We start from the raw sequence: 21,730 nt of genomic DNA on the forward strand, positions 1-21,730 counted from the left end.
ATTAGAGAAAATACATCTATTCATCTCATGTTTAAATAATGATGTACTATGTGATCCATGTTATTTTGCAAAATAAAAGAGATTATTCTAATTAATATAACCAATTAATTATAATTAATGTAGTCAAACAAAATATTAAATAATTTAATATTTATCTCATCAAAATCAAATAAATGATTAATTTTAATACTTTTAAAAATAATTAATTAAAATACATAAGACAAAAAAATTAATGTAAATTAAAATAAAATAAATTTATTTGTTTCAGCCAAATCAAATAATTAATGTAATTAATTACTTATAATTAATATGATCAAATAAAATATTAAATAATTTGATATTTATCTCAATTAAATTATTTAATTAATGTATTTAAGTGAATCAAATAAAATATTAAAAGATATCTTTAAAAATATGTCTTGTCAGTTATGCTATTAATTGAAAAAAATCTGATTTTAATAATAGATAATAGATTAGAAAAAAAACTAAAACAGATCCACAATTATTCATAGATAATTTTTTTATAAGGAAATTGCGTTTATAAATATGATAAACAATTTGAAATAAGAATTCTTCTCAGTATGTTTTTGCATTTTATCATTTCGTCTTTCCATGTTTGCAGTTTATCATTTTGTAATTTAAGTTTTTGAAATATTATATTCTTAATATTTTTTTAAGGAAAAATATTTCAAATATAAATTCACCTGTAGCCACTTCACTCTTAGTATTTATTTATTTATAATGGTGAGGTACTATCATGGCACAGTTAAACAGAGGCAGAATAAAAGTTTCATAGTCACCACTCACTTCTTCCCCAACTTACACTTTAACAAATAATTTCACGGTTAAAAGGAAGACTATAGAAACAGGTAGAGAAGAGAGAATGAAGAGAAAGGTTCTGTTGGTGAGTTGTGTTGTTGGATTCTTGGGTCTATTGTCAGCTGCAACTAGCTTTGGTGCAGAAGCGACAAGGATTAAGGTAACTTTGTCTGTAGTGTTCTATTTGGTTCAATTCCTTGCTGGCACATGAGAAAAAAGAAAAAAGAATCGAACTTTAGATTAGTTTTGTTGCGTAATAGGTGTTTGTGTATTATGCAAGATTTTTAAATTTGGTATCTTTGAGCATTATTATATACTTTTCTTTTTCAGCCGTCTAATTGAGAAGTTAACAACTTTAATGTTTCTTCTTTTGGCTTATTACACTGTTCATCAAGAAGATTTTGCTTTCTCTATGGTGCTGTCACTAATCTTGTTTTCTATGGTAACTTAATTGGATAATCCTTTTCTATTTTGTTAATTTTGGATGGATAATATTGTATCTGAGAAAAAGAAAGATGGTAAGATTTGCCATCAATCTTCTGTAAGGAGACAAAATAAGAGTGATATGATGTTCAAATAAAACTTACTGGTGATAGTTTTCATTAAGCAATTTACTTTTGCTTCTTTTGTTAAGGAACTTTTGGCAGATTTAGTATCTTTTGTTTCTTATTTATGATGTTGGCTTTGCAATTTCTAGCTTTGACAATTGTTTGGAAGTTCGGATGTATGTGTGACATACTAACATTGAAAATATTGAAAGCTCCTATATATCAATTATAATAACTATTACTTTGTAATATGTGCAGCGTTCTCAAGTTCAATTTGTAACCCCAAATCAATGCATATATCCTCGAACTCCAGCTCTACCTCTTGGTTTAACTGCAGCTCTGGCTCTCATGGTATCTCAGATTGTCATAAACGTCGCAGCCGGCTGCATTTGTTGCCGGAAATTCCCTCAAATCCCTGATTCCAGTTGGAAGGTGGCTTTGATCAGCTTCTCTTTATCCTGGTAACTATGCTGGTATCCTGATTAGTGATTAGGCCTATATTGTTTTTATTTTGAGAACATTGTTTCTGTGGTGTTTGATTAGGTTACTTCTGATATATAATTATAAGAACTTGTATGTAATTTAAGTATTGAGTTCAACCATGTTGGTGATTCAATGCATGAGCACCGAGGTCAATGATTGTTGTGATTAAAACACTCTTTTCGAACAGGTTCACATTTGTTATTGCGTTTCTTCTGTTGCTAACTGCTGCGGCCCTGAATGATCAACACGGCGAAGAGAGCATATACTTTGGCAACTACTAATGCTACATTGTGAAGCCTAGGGTGTTTGCAGGGTGTGCAATTTTATCCCTTGCAAGTGTTGCCTTTGGTATTGTCTATTATATTACCTTAGCTGAGGGAAAAAATGGTAACAACTCTTGTGATTCCTTGGATCCAAATCATGGGGGCATAGCCATGGGACAACCTCAGATACCACCAACTCAAGTTAGCCATGACCCAGTGTTTGTACATGAAGACACATACATCAGAAGACAGTTCACATGATAATCAGCACTAGTCCCTATTTCTTTTATAGTTAGAAAAAAAGGTCTATAATTCTATTGTTGTGTCTAGCAGTTGGAGTAGGACTCAAATATAGAGATAGTATAAAAAATACATCATTTATGTTTTGAGATATGTACATCATCTAGTTTTCCAAGGTAAGCCAAGCTTTATTCATATTCATAGAAATAGTATTTGTTAGAGTTTTGTTTTTATGTAACAACTAATTAACTATGTACATGTATCTGTCTCAAGAATGTTTTGTGAGGGAGTTATGTTGGTTCTGACATACAATACAGAATAAAGATGTTGCCTCCGTTTTCATTTCAATTCATACTGTTATTATTACCAAAATCAATCCTTGGCCATTTGTTTATTGTTAATGTACTTATTGTTATTCTATTGGTTGTAATATTTTAACCATTGCACCAAATTCAAAATCATCTTATAGTATAAAAGTTTCTACATTGCACCATTCCATAAATCAACTCCTTTTCTGTGACATCCTGAATATAAGATAAGAATCTAATAACTCAATTAGTCAGCTTCTGCCATATCATTCTATTTCATGTTAGTATCAAAATGATAAAATAAAATAAAATTACTGAATAATGGCATTAACCATATTACCAACTTTGAAATGGTTGGAACATCAAAGATTCTCGACATTGAGCTAAGGAGATTCGAGTAGATACAAGACTTGATTGTCTGATTTCCTTGCATGGATATATGGATCTAATACCCCGTTGTTTCTTACCTTCTTTTCCTTTATTGTATCAAACTAGATTTGATACTGCCTACTTTTGAAGCAACAATTTATTTGCCTTTCTTGGAAAACTAGTCTAGATGTGTGGAATAATGCAGCCTAAGCATTCTTCTAAATGGAATTTGCACCCATTCTAAGCTATTGATTATTGGAATAATTACTTTCTTACCACGTGGATTATACCTGAAATATATGTATAAGAATTGAGAATTAAGTTACTTAGTTGGGTACATGTCCGGCAAGGACGTTGCTCTGTTCATGAATAAAACATATAGGCTACATCATAGCAACAAGTAGATACAAGTTTAATCATGATTAGGAGCAATGTAAAGAAAAATAAAAAACTTTTGAAATTTATTTGACTAAAATTATTAACTAAAAATATAAATGTTCACTTTTATACACTGTAATTAATTATGTTTATCATATAACTAAAGTAATTAATTTTCACACACTACATAAAAAATATCGAAACATATTAACTTTTTGGAAAAGTATAAGTAAATAATGAGAATACTAAATAATGTGAACAATAAATATGTCGGATGATCAATTTAATAGGTATCTCTAGGTGAATATAGAGAGATTATGCCATTTGAATTGTAACTCATTGGCTTTAAATATATTAACTTATTAGAAAAGTATGTAAAATTTTATTCACTATTATTATTTCAAAATTAAATTAAAAAAATTTGTATAGTGAATATTTAGTTGTTGTTATTAATCATAAATGACTATATATCTAAAAAGATAAATAAAAAACATAAAAAGTCTAATTTAATTATAAAGAAAATACTTACTTTTCACATTTATAAATCATAATTAAAAAATACATCAAATGTAATTCTAATAAACTTCACTTGGTTTTGATTAAATTTTATTGATAATAAAAATTTGATCTAATATCTAATCTAGTTCAATTTACGTGATTTATAAAATTTAAGATTCCATTTAATTCAAATTTTGGGATTTTGTTGGCTTGCAAATTAAATTGAATTTGTTTAGTTCAGCAATTTCGATTAGCTTGAATTTGGAATTTGAGTCATAAAAAAAAAAAAGAGGCAAGCAAAATCCAATAATAAAAATCTCCCAAACAATAAAAAAAGAGCAATGCTAGGGGACTAGCAATTTTTGTGATTGTTAGCCATCAACTAGCCATCAATGATGATTTGATGGTGTGAGATTGGTGTAAAATTTCATCCAATGACTCACCTTCCTCTGCTGGTTACATGCTGGCCAAAATTCAATAAAACTTCTGGCCCTTACACTTTTCCATAAAAAAAAGAAAGAAAGAAAAGGTATTTAAGTCTATATTTATTTATTCTTTTATTTTTTTTTCTCTTTCTTTGTTGGGCTACTTGCTTGCTTCAAAACCTTCAACTTGTCAGTTCTTAGCGGAAACGAGTCGAAAACCGTTTCGCCTGAACAACACATCACGCTCACTAGGTTACCATCTCCTGCATCCTTGAATTCTTGTATCTCCGTTTTGCATTTCTTGCTGCGATTCATTCTCCATCGATTGGAGTAAAGACGTTTTTGTTTATCAATCGCTAAGCCAGTGCCCTAGCCCTACCAATTATAGCGGTTTGCTTTCTTCTTCTCTTTCAATTTCAGTTCATTTATTTATTTTTTTCTTCAATTATTTTTTTGCGTGCTACGTAATATGTTCGTGCTGTTCTTAATTCGTTATTTACTTGGATGCATGTGCCACCCGATTAATAGCGCGTACAAACGTTCCCAATTTGCCTGCTAGGGTTTGGGATTATTTTGTGGGTTTTTTTTGTGTGTCTAAAATGTTTGCTTTTGCTTGCAGCGTGAAATCTGAGGAGAAGGGACTCAAGGGAACCGATGGAAGATGGAAAGCATAAATCAAGGAGAGAAGATTCCGAAGTGAAGGAAGATGATTCCAAGAGGAGCCACCGTGACAGGGGCGGGGAAAAGGACAAGGATAGAAGCAATGGGAAGCATAGGGATAGGGAGAAGAGGGACCGCGACCGGGATAGCAGAAGGCATGATAGAGATCATAGTAGTGATGAGTCTGATGATAGGTATGAGAGGGAGAGGGAGAGGGAGAGGGAGAAGGAGAAGGAGAAGGAGAAGCGCAGAGATAAAGACAAGGAAGAAAGAAGAGCTCGCGAGAAGAAAAGAGAAAGGGAAAGGGAAAGGGAAAAGGAAAGGGAGAGGGAAGAAAAGGAGAGGGAAAGGAGAGAAAGGGCGAAGGAGAAAGAAAGAGAGAGAGAAAGAGAAAGAGAAAGGAGGGAAGATAGAGAGAGGGAGCGGGAGAGGGAACGTGAGCGTGAAAAGGATAAGGATAGAAGGGAGCGTGAGAGAGAGAAGGAAAATGAAAGAGAAAGGGGGAGGAGAGTGCGCGACCGGGAGAAGCGTAGGGAAGTTGATAGTGATTATAGTGATGATGATTCCAGGGAGAGGGAGAGAGACAGGAAGCGGCACAAGAAAGAGGATGATGATTATAAGGGGAGAGACAAGGAAAGGAGTTCTGGCAAGTCACATAAGCATACTGAGGATATTGAAGGTAGCCCAAGAAGAAAGAGTGTGGAAGATGACTCGGATGCCAAGGTGAAGGAGAGAAAACCTACTCATGAAGAGGAGATAGAGGAAGAACACAAGAGATTGGATGAAGAAATGGAAAAGAGGAGGAGAAGAGTTCAGGAGTGGCAAGAGCTGAGGAGGAAGAAGGAAGAAGCTGAGAGAGAAAAGCAGGGTGAAGCAAGTGCTAGTGAACCAAAGTTGGGAAAGGCCTGGACCCTTGAAGGGGAATCTGACGATGAAGAAGCAACTGGTACAGGGAAGCCAGATACTGCGATGGATGTAGATGAAGATGAAAAACCTGTTGATAAAGAACCTGGGGATCCTATGGTGGCAGATGGTGATAATGGGGCAGTTACGTCTGATTTACAAGATGGAACTGCTGGTGCTCCTGAGGATGAGGAAATTGATCCATTGGATGCCTTCATGAATTCTATGGTTCTACCTGAAGTTGAAAAGCTGAACAACACTGTTTGCTCTTCAATACCTGATAAAACTAATGACAAGAAACTCAAGGATAGAGGGGATGAGCAGGGTCGTAGTGGACAGGCAAGGAAAGTTTCCAATAATAAATCGATTGGAAGAATAATTCCTGGTGAAGACTCTGACTCTGATTATTCAGATCTTCAAGTTGACGATGACGACATTGAAGAAAATGATGAGGAGTTTATGAAAAGAGTGAAGAAGTCAAAAGCTGATAAGCTGTCTATAGTTGACCATTCAAAGATTGATTATCAACCTTTCAAGAAAAATTTCTACATTGAAGTGAAGGATGTCTCGAGGATGACTCCTGAAGAAGTTGCTGCATACCGGAAGGAGCTGGAGTTGAAGATACATGGAAAGGATGTTCCAAAGCCAGTAAAATCATGGCATCAGACTGGACTTACTAGCAAAATTTTAGAGACAATAAGAAAGCTTAACTATGAAAAGCCGATGCCTATTCAAGCCCAGGCACTGCCTGTAATAATGAGTGGTCGAGACTGCATTGGTATTGCTAAAACTGGATCAGGCAAAACACTTGCTTTTGTTTTGCCTATGTTGAGGCACATCAAGGATCAGCCACCAGTTGTTACTGGAGATGGACCAATTGGGCTTATCATGGCTCCTACAAGGGAGCTTGTTCAACAGATTTACAGTGATATAAAGAAGTTTGGGAAGGTACTGGGTCTAAGATGTGTACCTGTGTATGGAGGTTCTGGTGTTGCTCAACAAATTAGTGAGTTGAAGCGTGGAGCTGAGATAGTGGTTTGTACTCCAGGTAGGATGATTGACATACTATGTACCAGTGGTGGCAAAATAACTAACCTGCGCAGGGTTACTTATTTGGTCATGGATGAGGCTGATAGAATGTTTGACATGGGGTTTGAACCCCAAATCACAAGAATTGTTCAGAATATCCGACCAGATCGTCAAACTGTTCTATTTTCTGCCACTTTCCCCCGCCAGGTTGAAATTCTCGCCCGCAAGGTTCTAAATAAACCTGTTGAAATACAAGTTGGTGGCAGAAGTGTTGTGAACAAGGACATAACACAGCTGGTGGAGTTGAGACCAGAAAAAGAAAGATTTCATAGGCTATTAGAGATATTGGGTGAATGGTATGAGAAAGGAAAGATTTTGATTTTTGTCCAGTCACAGGAAAAATGTGATGCTTTGTTCAAGGATTTGCTAAAGTCTGGTTATCCTTGCTTATCTCTTCATGGAGCTAAGGACCAGACAGATCGTGAATCCACAATTGCTGATTTCAAAAGCAATGTCTGCAACATGTTGATTGCAACTAGTATTGCTGCCAGGGGACTAGATGTCAAGGAGCTTGAATTGGTTATCAATTTTGATGTTCCTAATCACTATGAAGATTATGTTCATCGTGTTGGCCGCACTGGCAGAGCAGGCCGAAAGGGTTGCGCTATTACTTTTATTTCAGAGGAAGAAGCAAGATATGCACCTGATTTGGCAAAAGCATTGGAGCTATCTGAGCAAGTTGTTCCTGATGACCTGAAGGCACTTGCTGATGGCTTTATGGCAAAAGTGAAACAAGGGCTTGAGCAGGCTCATGGAACTGGTTATGGAGGCAGTGGCTTTAAATTTAATGAAGAAGAAGATGAGGAGAGGAGAGCAGCGAAGAAAGCTCAAGCCAAGGGATATGGGTTTGAAGAGGATAAATCAGATTCGGAAGATGAAGATGAAAATATTAGGAAGTCGGGAGGTGACATCTCACAGCTTGCTCATATTCTTGCTGCCTCAAAAGGCACTGTCCCTGCTATACCTAGCCCCATCTCTCCTGCTCAGCTGATTTCTAATGGTGGACTAACTGTTCCGTTGCCAGCTGTTCTTGGTAATCTCCAAACTACTACAGTTTTGCCTACAGGGCTTCCCCTTACTACAAATGATGGGGCAGCTCGGGCAGCATTAGCTGCTATTAACCTGCAGCACAACTTAGCTAAGATACAGTCTGAAGCATTGCCTGAGCATTATGAAGCTGAACTAGAGATAAATGATTTCCCCCAAAGTGCTCGGTGGAAAGTCACACACAAGGAAACTTTGGGTCCAATTTCTGAGTGGACAGGAGCCGCTATTACCACCAGGGGACAATATTTCCCACCTGGTAAAATCGCGGGACCTGGGGAACGCAAGCTCTACTTGTTCATTGAGGGTCCTAGTGAGCAGTCTGTTAAGAGAGCTAAAGCAGAGTTGAAGCGTGTTTTGGAAGACATCACAAATCAAGCTTTACAACTTCCTGGTGGATCTCAACCTGGCAAATACTCTGTTGTTTAAAGGGTACGATCTGGCCTATTTGAGCATATTATTACTTGCATATTTGTTTGATAATACCCCACAGATATATCCTTTGGTTCACTCAGCTTGTAGTGAAATCATTCTATTAGTTACTGTTTCATCATGTCTCATGCACTCTATATGCATTAAGTTACATACTTAGTAATGGTAATGATGTGAGTCCAGATTAGTAATGATTATTGCTCTTAATTTCTCATTCTTTTTACATACAAATATACAATTGTACGCCAATTATTCTCAGCTGGATGGTCTGATTTGATTTAATGGTTTTTCTCTGTTTTCATAATATTTTATAGATTTTGCTTTAGTTCAGAGTTATTATATGATTCTTTTCTTGAGTTTTAAGTTTATAGACTCGATTTGGTGTATAAGCAGACCTATTCAGCAGCAAACAGGTGATATTTGTTTAGCAAATAGCAATAGATTATCCTTTCCTAATTTTTCTCAAGATATGAACTCATAGGTGTACTTCTGTTGCTACTTGGTGTCAAGGCTAAATGCTTCAGTTAGTAATCCTCCCCTTTCTCACAGACATTGGACCATGTTGTCAGTACCTTATCCTGCTCAATTCCTCTTCCTTCTTGTGAATGTATGTGTAAACTAAAATTATTATGTAAATTTCAGCTGTCATTTGTCCCTAGTGTTTATTTGTGTTTTCAAGCATTGAACTCTATCCTCTAATATATTTTTCCACTCTAGATATTGTTATGATCTCCAGATGTTTGTTATTAATTTATTTGCACAAGGTTTCTGCCCTGTTAAGTTTTATTAACTTCAGTCTCTTGTTTTTCATTTGTTACTGGGCAGATGGGCCTTCTGGGGCTTGCTTACATCCTCAATTTTGTCATTTCCCATACTTGATTTGTGGCTTTCAATGGTGGCAATCATGGCACGGCAGCAGCGGTTTCTTTTTTTTTTCATCCAGGTCCTGTTTAATTTGAAGCAAGGATCTCAAGACTCTTGTTTTGATGCGTGTTGTCACTTTGTGCATGAGTTGTAGGGTCCATGATACTATTAAACTCTATACGTTCATCTAATTATAATGTTATCTTTCAGGTTCTGGTTACAAGATACTTTATCAAAAAGAGAAAAGATGTGATGGGGGAAGATTGATGCATTAGCCATAGTCATAGTTTGAATTTCATCAAATGTAGAAAACAGGATACCTTACAAGTTTTCCATTTAACAGGCATCTAAACTATCATATTTATAGGCTCAATAGCTTTAATATTGACAGCTATTGCTTGTACCTTGTATGGGAACTAATGAGTTCAGTTTTTTCTTTCTAGGATTGGTTGTTAGTGGTCCTTCTTCACTTAAATGTAGCATCTGCTACTTGATATTCTTATCTTATGTTGACCTGTTGTGATTTATGCAGGGAATGTGTGCTTGTTATAGTTGTTCCGAGTTGTAGATTGCAACTGGAATGCTTGATGAGAAATATATAACACATATGGTTTGAAATATTGGTTTAGAATTTAGTTTATTAAGAATTTAACTGTAACTGGGGTCTATGTGCAAGGGCAAGCAGGTGGTCGTGGTCATACATGTATGTATGGGAAGCTCTGGCATGCTTTGTTTCTGGAAAGGTTTGAAAACCTCTGTCCTACCATAATATATAGGTAAAACTGCTGATTCTCCAATAAACAGTGCCAAACATTGGGGCACTCATAACTCATTCCTCTAGTATTGAACTCTTTGACCATGACTACTTAAGAGAAAGTTGCTCATTGTTGTTATCTAATTTAATTTACTTTTACCTTTTTGCACTGATGCATTTTCTGATAGCTTAAAAATGGTGAAGCTTTCATTATATTGAATGGTAGGCCTTTGCAGCTGAAGAACCCGATGGTGTGAATATGGGATGCTTGATGAAGAATAAGCGCCTTGTGCCCAGCTATTGGCCTGTTTTTTTCTTCTACATAAAACATTATTTGAATAAGCTATGCCATCAATTGTTCGATGGTGATACCATCTCAAATTTTAACTCTACGATACAAGATTTTTCTTTTGGTAACTACCCCTTCAAATGAGAAAATTTTATTTAACAGAATGATTCTATTAGATTTTGTACCACTGGATATTTTACGTTTTAGGGTTTTAATAAAGGTGTGAATGCAGCAAGATATCTAAATCTAAAATGACATAAATTAAGCTTGTACATTAAAAATTAATCACTAATTAATTATTTGTATAAAATATATATTAAAATATAAAAAAATAAGTGAAATAGAACACAAAAAGGACAGTTTGGTGCATAAGCATCGTTAACTTAGAATCGGGATATAGCAACACTGCAACAGACATAGGCCTTTTTTTAGCAATTAGTAATCTGATATCAATACGCAGACGCATCTAATTCTTGTGTAGCCATGTAGAATATACTATTAATTTTTATATAACTATAGGTTATCAATTTTTATATAACTATAGGTTAATTTAATTAAAATATTGAGATAAACATTCAATTTTGTCTATAATATACTAGTATTGCCTATTGTTTAATTAAGTCAATGTAACTTTCCATTTTGGGTGTTTGATAAACCAAGTTCTGTGACACTCCTCAGTCCTCACTCAAATGCATTATGAGAAGTAGCCCAAAAAAAAGGCTTTACGAAGAAAGAAGATAGGGATTTTTTATTTATATAAATTAAATAATTATATTATTTACCAATTTCCATCGTTTTCAACGTTTTTACCGAAATCCATTTTCAAGCATATTTGGTTTACAGTGTAAACAAATTAATTTTGCACCTATTTCGTTTATACGTATTTCGTGTATATTTCGTCTATAGGGTAAACGAAATACGTGTAAAATATACTGTAAACGAAATATGAATACCTGTAATTATAAAAAATTTAATTTTTATAGGTATAAAAATATAATTTTTAAAATGACAAAATAGTATTAAAAATATAATTTTGACCGATTTAAAAAATAAAATTCGAACATATGTTTGTTAATTTATATCTTATCTATATTTTAAAATTTAAACGAATAACTTTCTCACGTTATTCCAAACCTTTTAATTAACATGGGAGATAGACGGTTTTAATGAGTGGTTTCAATTCAAGTCACGTAATTTAAAACTCTCATTAAAACACATAATTTAAATCTGTCAATTTAAATTGTAGTGATAAAATCATAATTTAAAACGGCCATCACATTATTTTCTAAAAACCATCTCATTTAAATTAGTATTCAAAATAAAAACATAAAAAATTTAAAAATTTTGATAAACAAAATTTAAACAATATATAATTTAAATTAAAAAATTTTAATATAATTTGAACATTTTAAATAACAGAGAGTACATAAAAAATCTTATAAAATTTGTTTTATTAAATTGGCAGGTTTAAATTACGGATTTCAATTAAAACCGCTCATTAATTGAAACATTTCTATTTATAGAATAACAACATGAGAAAGTTATTAGTTTAAATTTTAAAACATAAATGAGATATAAATTAATTAAGGTAGATCTAAAAGTAACAAACATATATCGAATTTTATTTTATAATCAGTCAAAATTATATTTTTAATACCGTTTTATTATTTTAAAAACGATATTTTTATACTTATAAAAATTAAATATTTTCTATAACTACATGTATTCGTATTAGTGTGTTTTACACATATTTCATTTACTTTAATATATATGTCTCATGATATTTACTATATTTCGTTTACACAATAACGAAATGTACTGTATTTTATTTACACTGTAAATAAAATATATTTAAAAAATAAATTTCGATAAAAACGTTGAAAATGATAGATATCGATAAATAATATAATTATTTATTTTATAAAAATATAAAATCCAAGAAGATAGACCAATGTATGCGATTATTATGGATTAAGAAATTTATGCGGAATTGATCTTTAGTAGGTTCTATGTCTTAACTTTTAAGTCCGAACATCATATGTATGAGGAATTGATCTTTCTTAATATATTTAAGGCATCTACTCAAATAAAAATATTAAAAGTATTTTTTATAAAGAGTTTTGTATTAAAATTGTGTTTTGTTTGTTTGACTATATTTAAAAAAAATACTTTTATAGTATATTAAATCAAACTCTATAATTTATTATCTAATGATAAAAAATATATCTTTTACATAAAGATAATTGTAAAATTTTTATGATAATATCCATTTTTATTTATTGGTATATTTAAAATATATTTTTACTTTATTGAGTATTTAGTATTTATTATATCCAGGGCCACGTTTAAAATCCTTGTTTATGTTTTATATATACCCTTTAATCACTCAGGGCAAAAAATTGCCATTATCTAACGTTGGTGGAATTTGTTCACTAATAATTAATAAATTATACTTATGAGTATAATAATAACAAATGTGATATCGGAAATTGACTTCTTGTTCTTGGGTTCAAGTTTCAAGACTAGAAATCTAGATAATTTATTTGATTGAATAAAAATTGAGTTTAATTTTAAAATTTATCCGTCTATAAAAATTAAATTCTTAAAAAATTGAAAAATTAATTTGATTAATGAATAATATTTAAGAGATCATTTTGATAATTTATTTATTTTCTTTAATGTATATGAATAATGATAAAGATATTTGAAGAGAAAAAATGTTAAACACACAAATATATATATATAGTAGAAATAGAAATAGTAGATATTATTGTGAGTAAATGGTGATTTATTTATTTATTCACAATTAATAATGGTTAGTTACCAAGTAATATCAATGAATTCAACTATCATGCCATATTGCCATGAATGTATCACACTGAGAGGTTGCTGATTTTTCAATTTTATTTTTAACTTTTAATATTACTAATAGGTAAAGTATCTCATGGTATTAAATTACTTCTATGTTCTATACTTCTATCCATAACTTTGAAAAGAAACAAAATAAAAATATTTAAGAAACAATAAAAATTAATTTAAAATTAATTTATTTTATTTTTATTAATTATTTTTAAAATAAATATATAATATTAAATATTATATATATAAAATTATAAATATTAAATTAAATAAATTAGCCAATAAATTATAGCTCAAATGACATAATCTCTCCATATTCAACTAAGAGATTACCAGTTCGAATCTCCCTATCTTTAATAAAAAAAATTAAATAAATTAATTTTAGATTATTTCCAATAAGTTATAATTCAAATGACATTTTTTCTTCATACTCTATCTAAAATGTTGCGAGTTCGAATTTCCTCGTAAAAGAGAAAAATTAATTCTAGATTATTATCTTGGTATACTGAAAATAAACTCCCCACTCACCGTCACCAACCATGACTAAATGTTTTAACCTTTTAATCCAAAAAAAAAAATTCAAATTTCAAATTCAAGCTCCCAACGGTCACATTCCTTAACGTTTCTCTACCCTTAACGGCTAAACCGCCGACTACCCTGTACAAATACGACACACCCTTTCCTTACGACAATCTGCTATACTATCACCATTCACTCGTTGATTTTCGCGTTCTTTTCAAACTCTCTCTCTCTCAATCCAAAACACCTTGTTTTGTTTTCTCTTTCACTGGATCATGGACTTCCACAGCCTCTCAAGGAAGGAGCTTCAAGCACTTTGCAAGAAGAACAAGATTCCCGCTAACATCACCAATGTTGCCATGGCTAACGCTCTTTCGGCTCTTCCCCATGTAACGATTCTGCCCTTTTTCTTCGTATTCTTTCATTACTCCTTAGATCATCTCAATTGTTTGTCATTGCAAAATTCTATTGCTGTTCTGTTCTGTTCAATTTTGATTTTTTTATTATGCCGAAATACCCTTTTGTGACTATGTAAAGAGGGCACAATCAACCAAAATTTCATTTATCGTTTTTTGTTAAATGAATTTCTTTTTCCCAAATTGGTTCAGGTTGAAGGATTGGATGAATTTTTTAATCCAATTGAAGCTGAAAAAGCAGCTGAAACCCCCGTTCCTCATCGTGGTGCGGCGTCTAGAACCGCAACCCGAAACAAACCTGTTAGAGAAGAACCACAAAGCTCAAAGGTGGTGTCTTCGCAGAGGCCTCAGCGTGGGACTAGAAGAGCAGGAAATGGTGACGGACTGATAGCATCTGAGCAAGAGAATAAAGATGCCAATGTTTTGGTTACTCCTGCTGCAAAGAAAAGGGCTCCTGCAGTTTCTTTGCGCAGAAAGAAGGAAGTTGAGGCGGTTGAAGATGATGAAGAGAAGAATAGGGGCAATGAAAAGATCATTGATTTGACTAAGACTCCTGCTGCTGTTCCAAGCAGTAGGACAAGGGCCACTGGCCGGAAGACCAAGGGAACTTCGGTTCAGCAAGGATATAGTACTCGAAGGTCGGTGAGGTTGCTTGAGAAGAACCTGTCCAACATGAGCTTGATCGATGCTGAAGACAATGGACTTGAAAAGGTTGATGATGTATCTGAGGAAATCATTAGTGTGTCTCAGCAAATTGAAGACTCTGCAGACACTGAAGAGGGTAATGTTTGGTTGTTAAATTGTGTAAATTGATTAATTCGATGTTATCTCAACTTCTGTAGCATGATTTTGATATATGTTGTATTTGGTACAGTGTCTGATGCAGGGGCTAGTGGGAAGACTGTGACTGATGTGGTTTCAGGAGAAACCAATGAACAAGAGGTCTGCTCTATGGAAATGAAAACTGAATCTGAATTGGTCAATGATTTGGGTTCAGAAGTGCAAGCAGTTTCTGTGGAAGAAATTGATGTTGAGCCTTTGTTGGAGGCTGAATCAGAACACAAAGGGTCAAGTTTGAAAGCTGATTCCGTGCCACGTGAAACAAATGTGAAATTGGAAGGAAGTTGTGAAGCACTGGAAGATTCGAATACAGTGGACCAAGCAATAGAGGAGAATGATGTGCATGGAGGCGATGAAGGTTTGTTCTTTTCTTTTTATAGATTTTCTTATTGTTGTACATCTACATGATAGAATCTTTCTGTTAAGTTATCTGAGCATGGTGGTCTTCACTTTGCAGGATCTGAGTTATCTGAAATAGAGGACGGTGACAAATCTGAAGATGAAAAGGACTCAGCAAGTTCTGATGCAGTTATTGAACTGAATTCATCCAATGTTTGTTCTTCTGATGTGCCCCAAGAAGAAGATTGTGAAGTCAAATTGCACTATTCTGAAGAATTATCATCAGAAGTTGGTGAGAATCTAGAAGAAGAATCTGAAATCAAATTGGAGAACTGTGAAGAATCCATGGAAGAGGGATTGGAAAAGGTCAATGCATCTGACCTCTTCGATGTGCCTTCTGCTCAAGCCTCAGAAAATCTAACTGTTATTGATAATTCTGAGCTCTTGGAAAAATCCTCCACCATGGAGGAAGAGAAATTAATTGATGGTGCTTCTGATGTTATCGGTGCATCATCTGCTGAAGAATCCAAGACAGAGGTTGAGGAAATGGATAGTAATGCTTCAGAAGAGGGTTATGCAAATCCAAATTCTGAGAACTCTTCTGATGTTACTGAGAAAAGCAACCGTCTTGAAGATATCACTCTTCAAAATCATCAAGGAAAATTAGAAGAAACATCTGAGGATTTAGAAGGAAAGGAGGATGCAAGTGCTGCTCAGATCTGCATTGAATCCTCCGCACATGTTAACCATGTTACTCTTGAATCATCATTGGTCCATGTAGCTGTACGAGAAGCAGAAGAACAAAGGGATGAATCTGATCAATTGAAAGGTAATGACCAACATGAAGATTCTAATGATGATGCAGCTGCAGAAGAAATTGCAACACATGATGATTCATTGTCTCTGCCGATTCTCAATCCCGAAAAGCTAGTTGAAGATGAACTCTCATCAGAAGTTGTCATTGCAGTTAAAGAACAACATCATGCAGTCGCAGAAGAAGTTGCAACTGATGATGCTTCACTCTCTGTGCTGAGTTTCAATTTTGACACAGCCGTTGAAGGTGATGTTTCATCAGTTGCCATTGCAGATAAAGAACAACATGAAGAATCTAATGTTCATGCAGTCGCAGAAGAAGTTCCCACTGATGATGCTTCACTCTCTGTGCTGAGTTTCAATTGTGACACAGCTGTTGAAGGTGATGTTTTATCAGTTGTCATTGCAGATAAAGAACAACATGAAGAATCTAATGTTCATGCAGTCGCAGAAGAAGTTGCCACTGATGATGCTTCACTCTCTCTGCTGAGTTTCAATTGTGACACAGCTGTTGAAGGTGATGTTTCATCAGTTGCCATTGCAGATAAAGAACAACATGAAGAATCTAATGTTCATGCAGTCGCAGAGGAAGTTGCCACTGATGATGCTTCACTCTCTGTGCTGAGCTTCAATTGTGACACAGCTGTTGAAGGTGATGTTTCATCAGTTGTCATTGATGATGCTTCGCTCTCTGTGCTGAGTTTCAAGTGTGACACAGCTGTTGAAGGTGATGTTTCATCAGTTGTCATTCCAGATAAAGAACAACATGAAGAATCTAATTTTCATGCAGTTGCAGAAGAAGTTGCAACTGATGATGCTTCATTGTCTGTGCTGAGTTTCAATTCGGACAAAGCTGTAGAAGGTGATGCTTCATCAGAAGTTTTCATTGAAGATAAAGAACAAAATGAAGAACCTAATGATGATTCAGCTGCAAAAGAAACAGCTATGGATGCTTCAATGCATATGCCGAGTTTCAACTCCAACACGCTGGTGAAAGCTTGTAATACTCCAATACAATCTGTTGTTGTTGAACAATCACAGGAAGAAACAAAGGGTGTTGCAAATGAGATTCAAACAGTGGACAGTGCTGTTGGTAAGAAGGAGAACCGAACCGATGATTTGCATCAAAAGAGTGTGAGAGAACTAAGGAAGATGTTAAAGAAGTTAGGGCTGAATAATAATAATGTTGCTGGGAAGGTGAGGCTGAATTTCTTATTCTATATCAGTTGTTAATTGCATTTTATTTTAAATCTATTTGAGTTATCAATTTTGCATTTAAGTGACATTCTTATTAAGTGTTGACTGTTCAACATGTGCAGGAAGTGGAGAGGAAAAGAACTGCACTGCAGGTGCTGCCAGAGAACCAGAATACTCCAAAGGCTAAGTGATTGGCTTGAACAAATTGTTTACCACAAGAGTTTTATATGGACGTTGGCTTGAACAAATTGTTTACCACAAGAGTTTATATGCACGTTTATGTAGTTTAGGAAGCAGTTTGAATGTCCAAATAATGTTTGCTTAGATAGTTGGATACAACATACGAGGGGAGGGTCCAAACTCTTGGTTTTGACCCTCATATCACTATATTTTGCTTTTCTCAGTCAAGTTGCAGATTTTTATTGCAATTTCTGTTAGATATTATGTTTTTCTTATTATCATTTTAATGGAATATTTCTGTCTAGTATCTATGACACCTATTTACCATTCGCCTACTGTAATCTATTTTAATGTAATCTATTTTACTGTGAAGTTCATCTTTCTCTTTTAATATGAAAAACATCATTTATGTAAATTCAATATGGACAACGATCGATATAGCAATCATCTCTTACAAAAGATAAAGACAGTCCTATAAACATTCTCAATTTCCTTTTCTTTTTAAATTTTACACATTTGAATTTGAATGTAAATACAGGAAAGAATTTTTTTTTAATATTAATGACAAAAAAAAGAATTTTGTGCAAAAATAGGATTAACACCCCCCTCCTTTTAATATTAATTTTGTGATATACATCAAATTAATTTTATGCAATATACCATTAACAAATAAAAAATAATAATTATAGTAAAAATATATTTAATTCTAGAATAGATAAATTATACGTTGTATATAGATTTCAAATTTTAATATTATTGTGTAATAAAAAATAATCAGCTAAAAAGTATCACAAACTGCAAATACATGGATGCAACTTAGAATGGAGCAATTAGACTACAAAAAAGCCCAGACATGTGGGCTAGATGGCCCAAATTGCAAAGCGCAATACCGAGGAAGATCTGCCCAAATTGCAAAGCGCAATACCGAGGAAGATCTGAACTTGAGCTCACCGTTTTCACAGCTCAACATACTGACACTTGCTCCCTCCGCAGACGGCGACGGAGCCTCCGCCGTGATTTCATACAGTACAGAACCACAGAGGCCCCTGCTCCTTTTCTCCGCCCTCAAAATACCACACTTTCATCGTTCACTTATCTAAAAAACCTAACACTCTTTCCGTATTCCAATTTTTAACAAGGTATGTATCTACCCTCTCATCGTGCTTCTTTCGTATGTACACATCTTCAGAAAGGTACGTATCCGCCACTGTATGAAACCCTACTTTTATAGTGCAGCTGGAGGAGACTCTCATGGAGGTTCCATTGAATGAGAATTTAGAGCAAACAGCGGTTTCCTCAGTCGACGCCGTTAATCCACACAGTGATGATGTGGTACCTGATTCTTCCAACCACAGGTACTTCATTGTTACCGGAGACTTCTTGTTTCTCCTTGATTCGTTTTTCTGATTCATTTCCTTTTTAGGGATGGTGAGCAAGATAGTGAGCAAAGGGATGATGATGTTTCTCGGGAAGAAGTGAGGAAGGTTCTAGAAGTCATTGCATCTACGGGGAAGTTCTGGTGCGAGTCGTTTTAGTAACTGAATTTTTGTTCCTTTAGGTTATGGCTGGTTTATGTGAGAAATATGATTATTGTTTTGTGTGTAACTGAACATTGTTAATGCACACGGTAAAAATTAAATATATAGATGTGAAATACAATACAATACAATGGAATAAGAAGATGTGAACTGATGTGGTACTATTTTGCATTGATTCTCCACAGAAATCTTTGCTTGTGCATGATGATAGTTCCAAAAAATTAAATATTAAGATCTGTGATGTACCAAACCCTGAACTGATGATAAGATTCCTGAAGGATCAAGTTCATGTTATTTTGTGTTTGATTGTCATAGTTAGCGACCGAGTTAGATGGCTGAGATTTTAGGGATTCTTTTGCCCCATCATCAATTAGGTGCTAAGGCCGTCTTTTGGCACCTTACCATCACTCTAGTTATTGGTTCATTGGTTGTTTCAGTGGACCTAGACTTGGAAATGGACCTTTATTTTTGAGTGCTAATGTGGTGCGCTTTCTGAATGACAGGCATGACTGGGATAAGCTCAAGACTATGCTATCTTTTCAGCTGAAGCAGGTATGGGGAGGTATGCTAGCATGCATTCTTGTGTATATTGTATTGGTTCTTAGTGGTATGCTAGCACGTAGGTTTTTTATACTTTGTAAGGTTCATAATGTTATTAAACTTGTGTTATTCTAGCATGATAGTTCTTACTTTCAACACATGGTATGAAAAGCGACGTTGTTTTTGTTTGTTAATAGTCACCTTACACTTAAAGTGTTTTGTCTTTTTAATAATCCTTTCACCATATTTGTAATACAGGTATTAGCAGAGTACCCTGAGGCAAAAATGACTAGTGAACAGCAATATGCTTCTTTAGGAGAATCCTACTCTGAGGTGGTCAACAAGTTGGATGATGGTACCATATTGTTAGCCAAAAATCTATAGAGTAGACCAATCTTTGAAATTACTTTTGATAAAAGTTATTGAACTGAATTATTTGGAAATGTTAAAAATATCAATTTTATAGATTATCCAGCACCAAAATAGAACAACAACATTAACCAAATTTGTTAGACAATATGTTAATGAATTACGTAATTTCTGGTAATTCTTAATTTTCAAATTCTTGTAGTAGTTTTGATTACGCCTATTTGTTGTTTCTAGGGTTTAACTCGAACCTATAGCAGTTGTTTGGTAGAAGATTAGCAATGAAAGAAAAGCTTCCAAGGCTTAGCATGAGTTGTATTGATCATTGAGTTGATAACTCATTCATACATGTTTAAATGAAATTCACTCCATCTTATTTGATGCTATAATGAAGTAGCCTTCGTTTAGCTGTTAGTACAATGTTTCTTATTTTATGGTAAACTTCTATATTCAACCCAGGCACCTTCATTCATATTGCACATCAAATCTCCTAAGTCTAAAAATCATCTCTTTTCAGAATGTGTACACTGTCTGTTAATTACTTAGGTTCCTATTTTAAGTGTTTATTCTGTTCTTGGTTCACTAAACTATTTTGGTAATTTATCTGGATTGTAGCGCTTACTTGTTTCATTGAAGGCCCTCCCTTTACATTGCAAAGGCTTTGTGAGGTATATCCAGTTCTTTTGTACGTTGTCCAATAGCATATTGGAGCATATCTGTTCAACATTATAACATGGTTACATAAAATAATGTTTGTCTGATATTGCACCGAGCAGATCCTATTGGATGCAAAAGGCATTTATCCACATCTTTCGAAGCTTGCTTTGGCCCTGGAAAAGGTATCCTTCATCGAAGCAAATCAAATCCTGTATTTGGAACTGTTTAATGATTCATTTTATAATCAGTTATCAACTCATATGTTTCTCGGCTTATGTCTGGTGTTTCATTTGTAGAACTTGTTAGTTACATCCACATTGACAATATCTACTGATCCATTTCCACAAGCAACAACAGTACACGAGCTAGATGAGCAAGAGAATGCAAATGAAAAACAACAGCTGCAACTCGATGGCATAGAAAATGGCACTGAACCTCCGGTAGCTGACAAGGATGAAGTGATGGCTGAGGCAGATACAGGTGAGGATATGACCATTGACACAGTTGCTTCGGAAGACGCTAAATCATCAGAAACAAAGTCTGAGCCAGATGCTAATAATGCATAGCCTTTGTTTTGTGTTCAATGTTGTATGTTAAATCCATTACTTGATATGAGTATTTGATCCGTATGTTTTCTGCTGTTGAGCACGAACTGCTATGAGGACATTATGGACGTTGATCATTCAGTGTTAATCCTTATATTTTCGAATTTCTTAGCACTTGAAATCAGGACTTTGTATCTCTTAGATGCTATGATTGTATTGGTGGCATGAGGATCAAGATCTCAGTGCATCATGCTTTTTAATCTTCTGAAGCTATTTTACACATCTGTCATCCTCATTACTCCGAAGCTACATTTTTTATTGATTGGTTTTCACTTTTCCGCAATCAATGCCTCCTTTTGGTTAAGAAATTGAATTAGGTCTGGTACAATCCGAATCTTTAGAGGAAGGGTTTCTTATGTGAAATATTTTTCTGATGGGCCCGATCTTTATTATTGATCAGGGAATGAGAACTGGGTTCTACTTCTACAATATTATTCGTGCACTAAATATTTTTTATACTCATATAAAAATATGGTTATAATTAAATTATATATT

The 21,730-nt window shown here is 34.1% G+C and overlaps 3 protein-coding genes and 1 pseudogene across 17 annotated transcripts; all 4 read left to right on the forward strand.

Annotated features, from left to right (window-relative positions):
* Window positions 1-1,089: 1,089 nt before the first annotated feature.
* On the forward strand, window positions 1,090-2,701 carry LOC112789283 (uncharacterized; annotated as a pseudogene).
* A 1,743-nt stretch (window positions 2,702-4,444) lies between these two features.
* Window positions 4,445-10,530, forward strand: LOC112789282 (DEAD-box ATP-dependent RNA helicase 45). Of its 14 annotated transcripts, none has more exons than XR_003816011.2 (5): window positions 4,445-4,721; window positions 4,951-8,459; window positions 8,941-9,066; window positions 9,285-10,099; window positions 10,304-10,530. XR_003816011.2 is itself a non-coding variant. In XM_025831128.2 (3 exons), the coding sequence occupies exon 2, from the start codon at window positions 4,986-4,988 to the stop codon at window positions 8,454-8,456; it is 3,471 nt and encodes a 1,156-aa protein (XP_025686913.1). In that variant the 5' UTR covers window positions 4,445-4,721; window positions 4,951-4,985; the 3' UTR covers window positions 8,457-8,459; window positions 9,285-10,530. The 14 variants fall into 14 exon arrangements, 1 of the variants encoding a protein (XP_025686913.1); XR_011879502.1 differs by having other exon boundaries at window positions 9,285-9,402; window positions 9,534-10,530; XR_003196229.2 differs by having other exon boundaries at window positions 9,009-9,066.
* A 3,381-nt stretch (window positions 10,531-13,911) lies between these two features.
* LOC112789284 (uncharacterized) lies at window positions 13,912-17,865 on the forward strand. Its single transcript, XM_025831129.3, has 5 exons — window positions 13,912-14,133; window positions 14,353-14,941; window positions 15,035-15,358; window positions 15,458-17,349; window positions 17,472-17,865. The coding sequence occupies exons 1-5, from the start codon at window positions 14,020-14,022 to the stop codon at window positions 17,538-17,540; spliced, it is 2,988 nt and encodes a 995-aa protein (XP_025686914.1). The 5' UTR covers window positions 13,912-14,019; the 3' UTR covers window positions 17,541-17,865.
* A 492-nt stretch (window positions 17,866-18,357) lies between these two features.
* Window positions 18,358-21,457, forward strand: LOC112789285 (uncharacterized). Of its 2 annotated transcripts, none has more exons than XM_025831131.3 (8): window positions 18,358-18,668; window positions 18,766-18,884; window positions 18,953-19,048; window positions 19,571-19,619; window positions 19,866-19,962; window positions 20,589-20,641; window positions 20,750-20,812; window positions 20,927-21,457. In XM_025831131.3, the coding sequence occupies exons 2-8, from the start codon at window positions 18,781-18,783 to the stop codon at window positions 21,194-21,196; spliced, it is 732 nt and encodes a 243-aa protein (XP_025686916.1). In that variant the 5' UTR covers window positions 18,358-18,668; window positions 18,766-18,780; the 3' UTR covers window positions 21,197-21,457. The 2 variants fall into 2 exon arrangements, with proteins under 2 accessions (XP_025686916.1, XP_025686917.1); XM_025831132.3 differs by having other exon boundaries at window positions 18,396-18,668; window positions 18,761-18,884.
* Window positions 21,458-21,730: the final 273 nt, after the last annotated feature.

This window comes from Arachis hypogaea, chromosome 3 (genome assembly GCF_003086295.3).
Source record: "Arachis hypogaea cultivar Tifrunner chromosome 3, arahy.Tifrunner.gnm2.J5K5, whole genome shotgun sequence".
Taxonomy (NCBI): domain Eukaryota; kingdom Viridiplantae; phylum Streptophyta; class Magnoliopsida; order Fabales; family Fabaceae; genus Arachis; species Arachis hypogaea.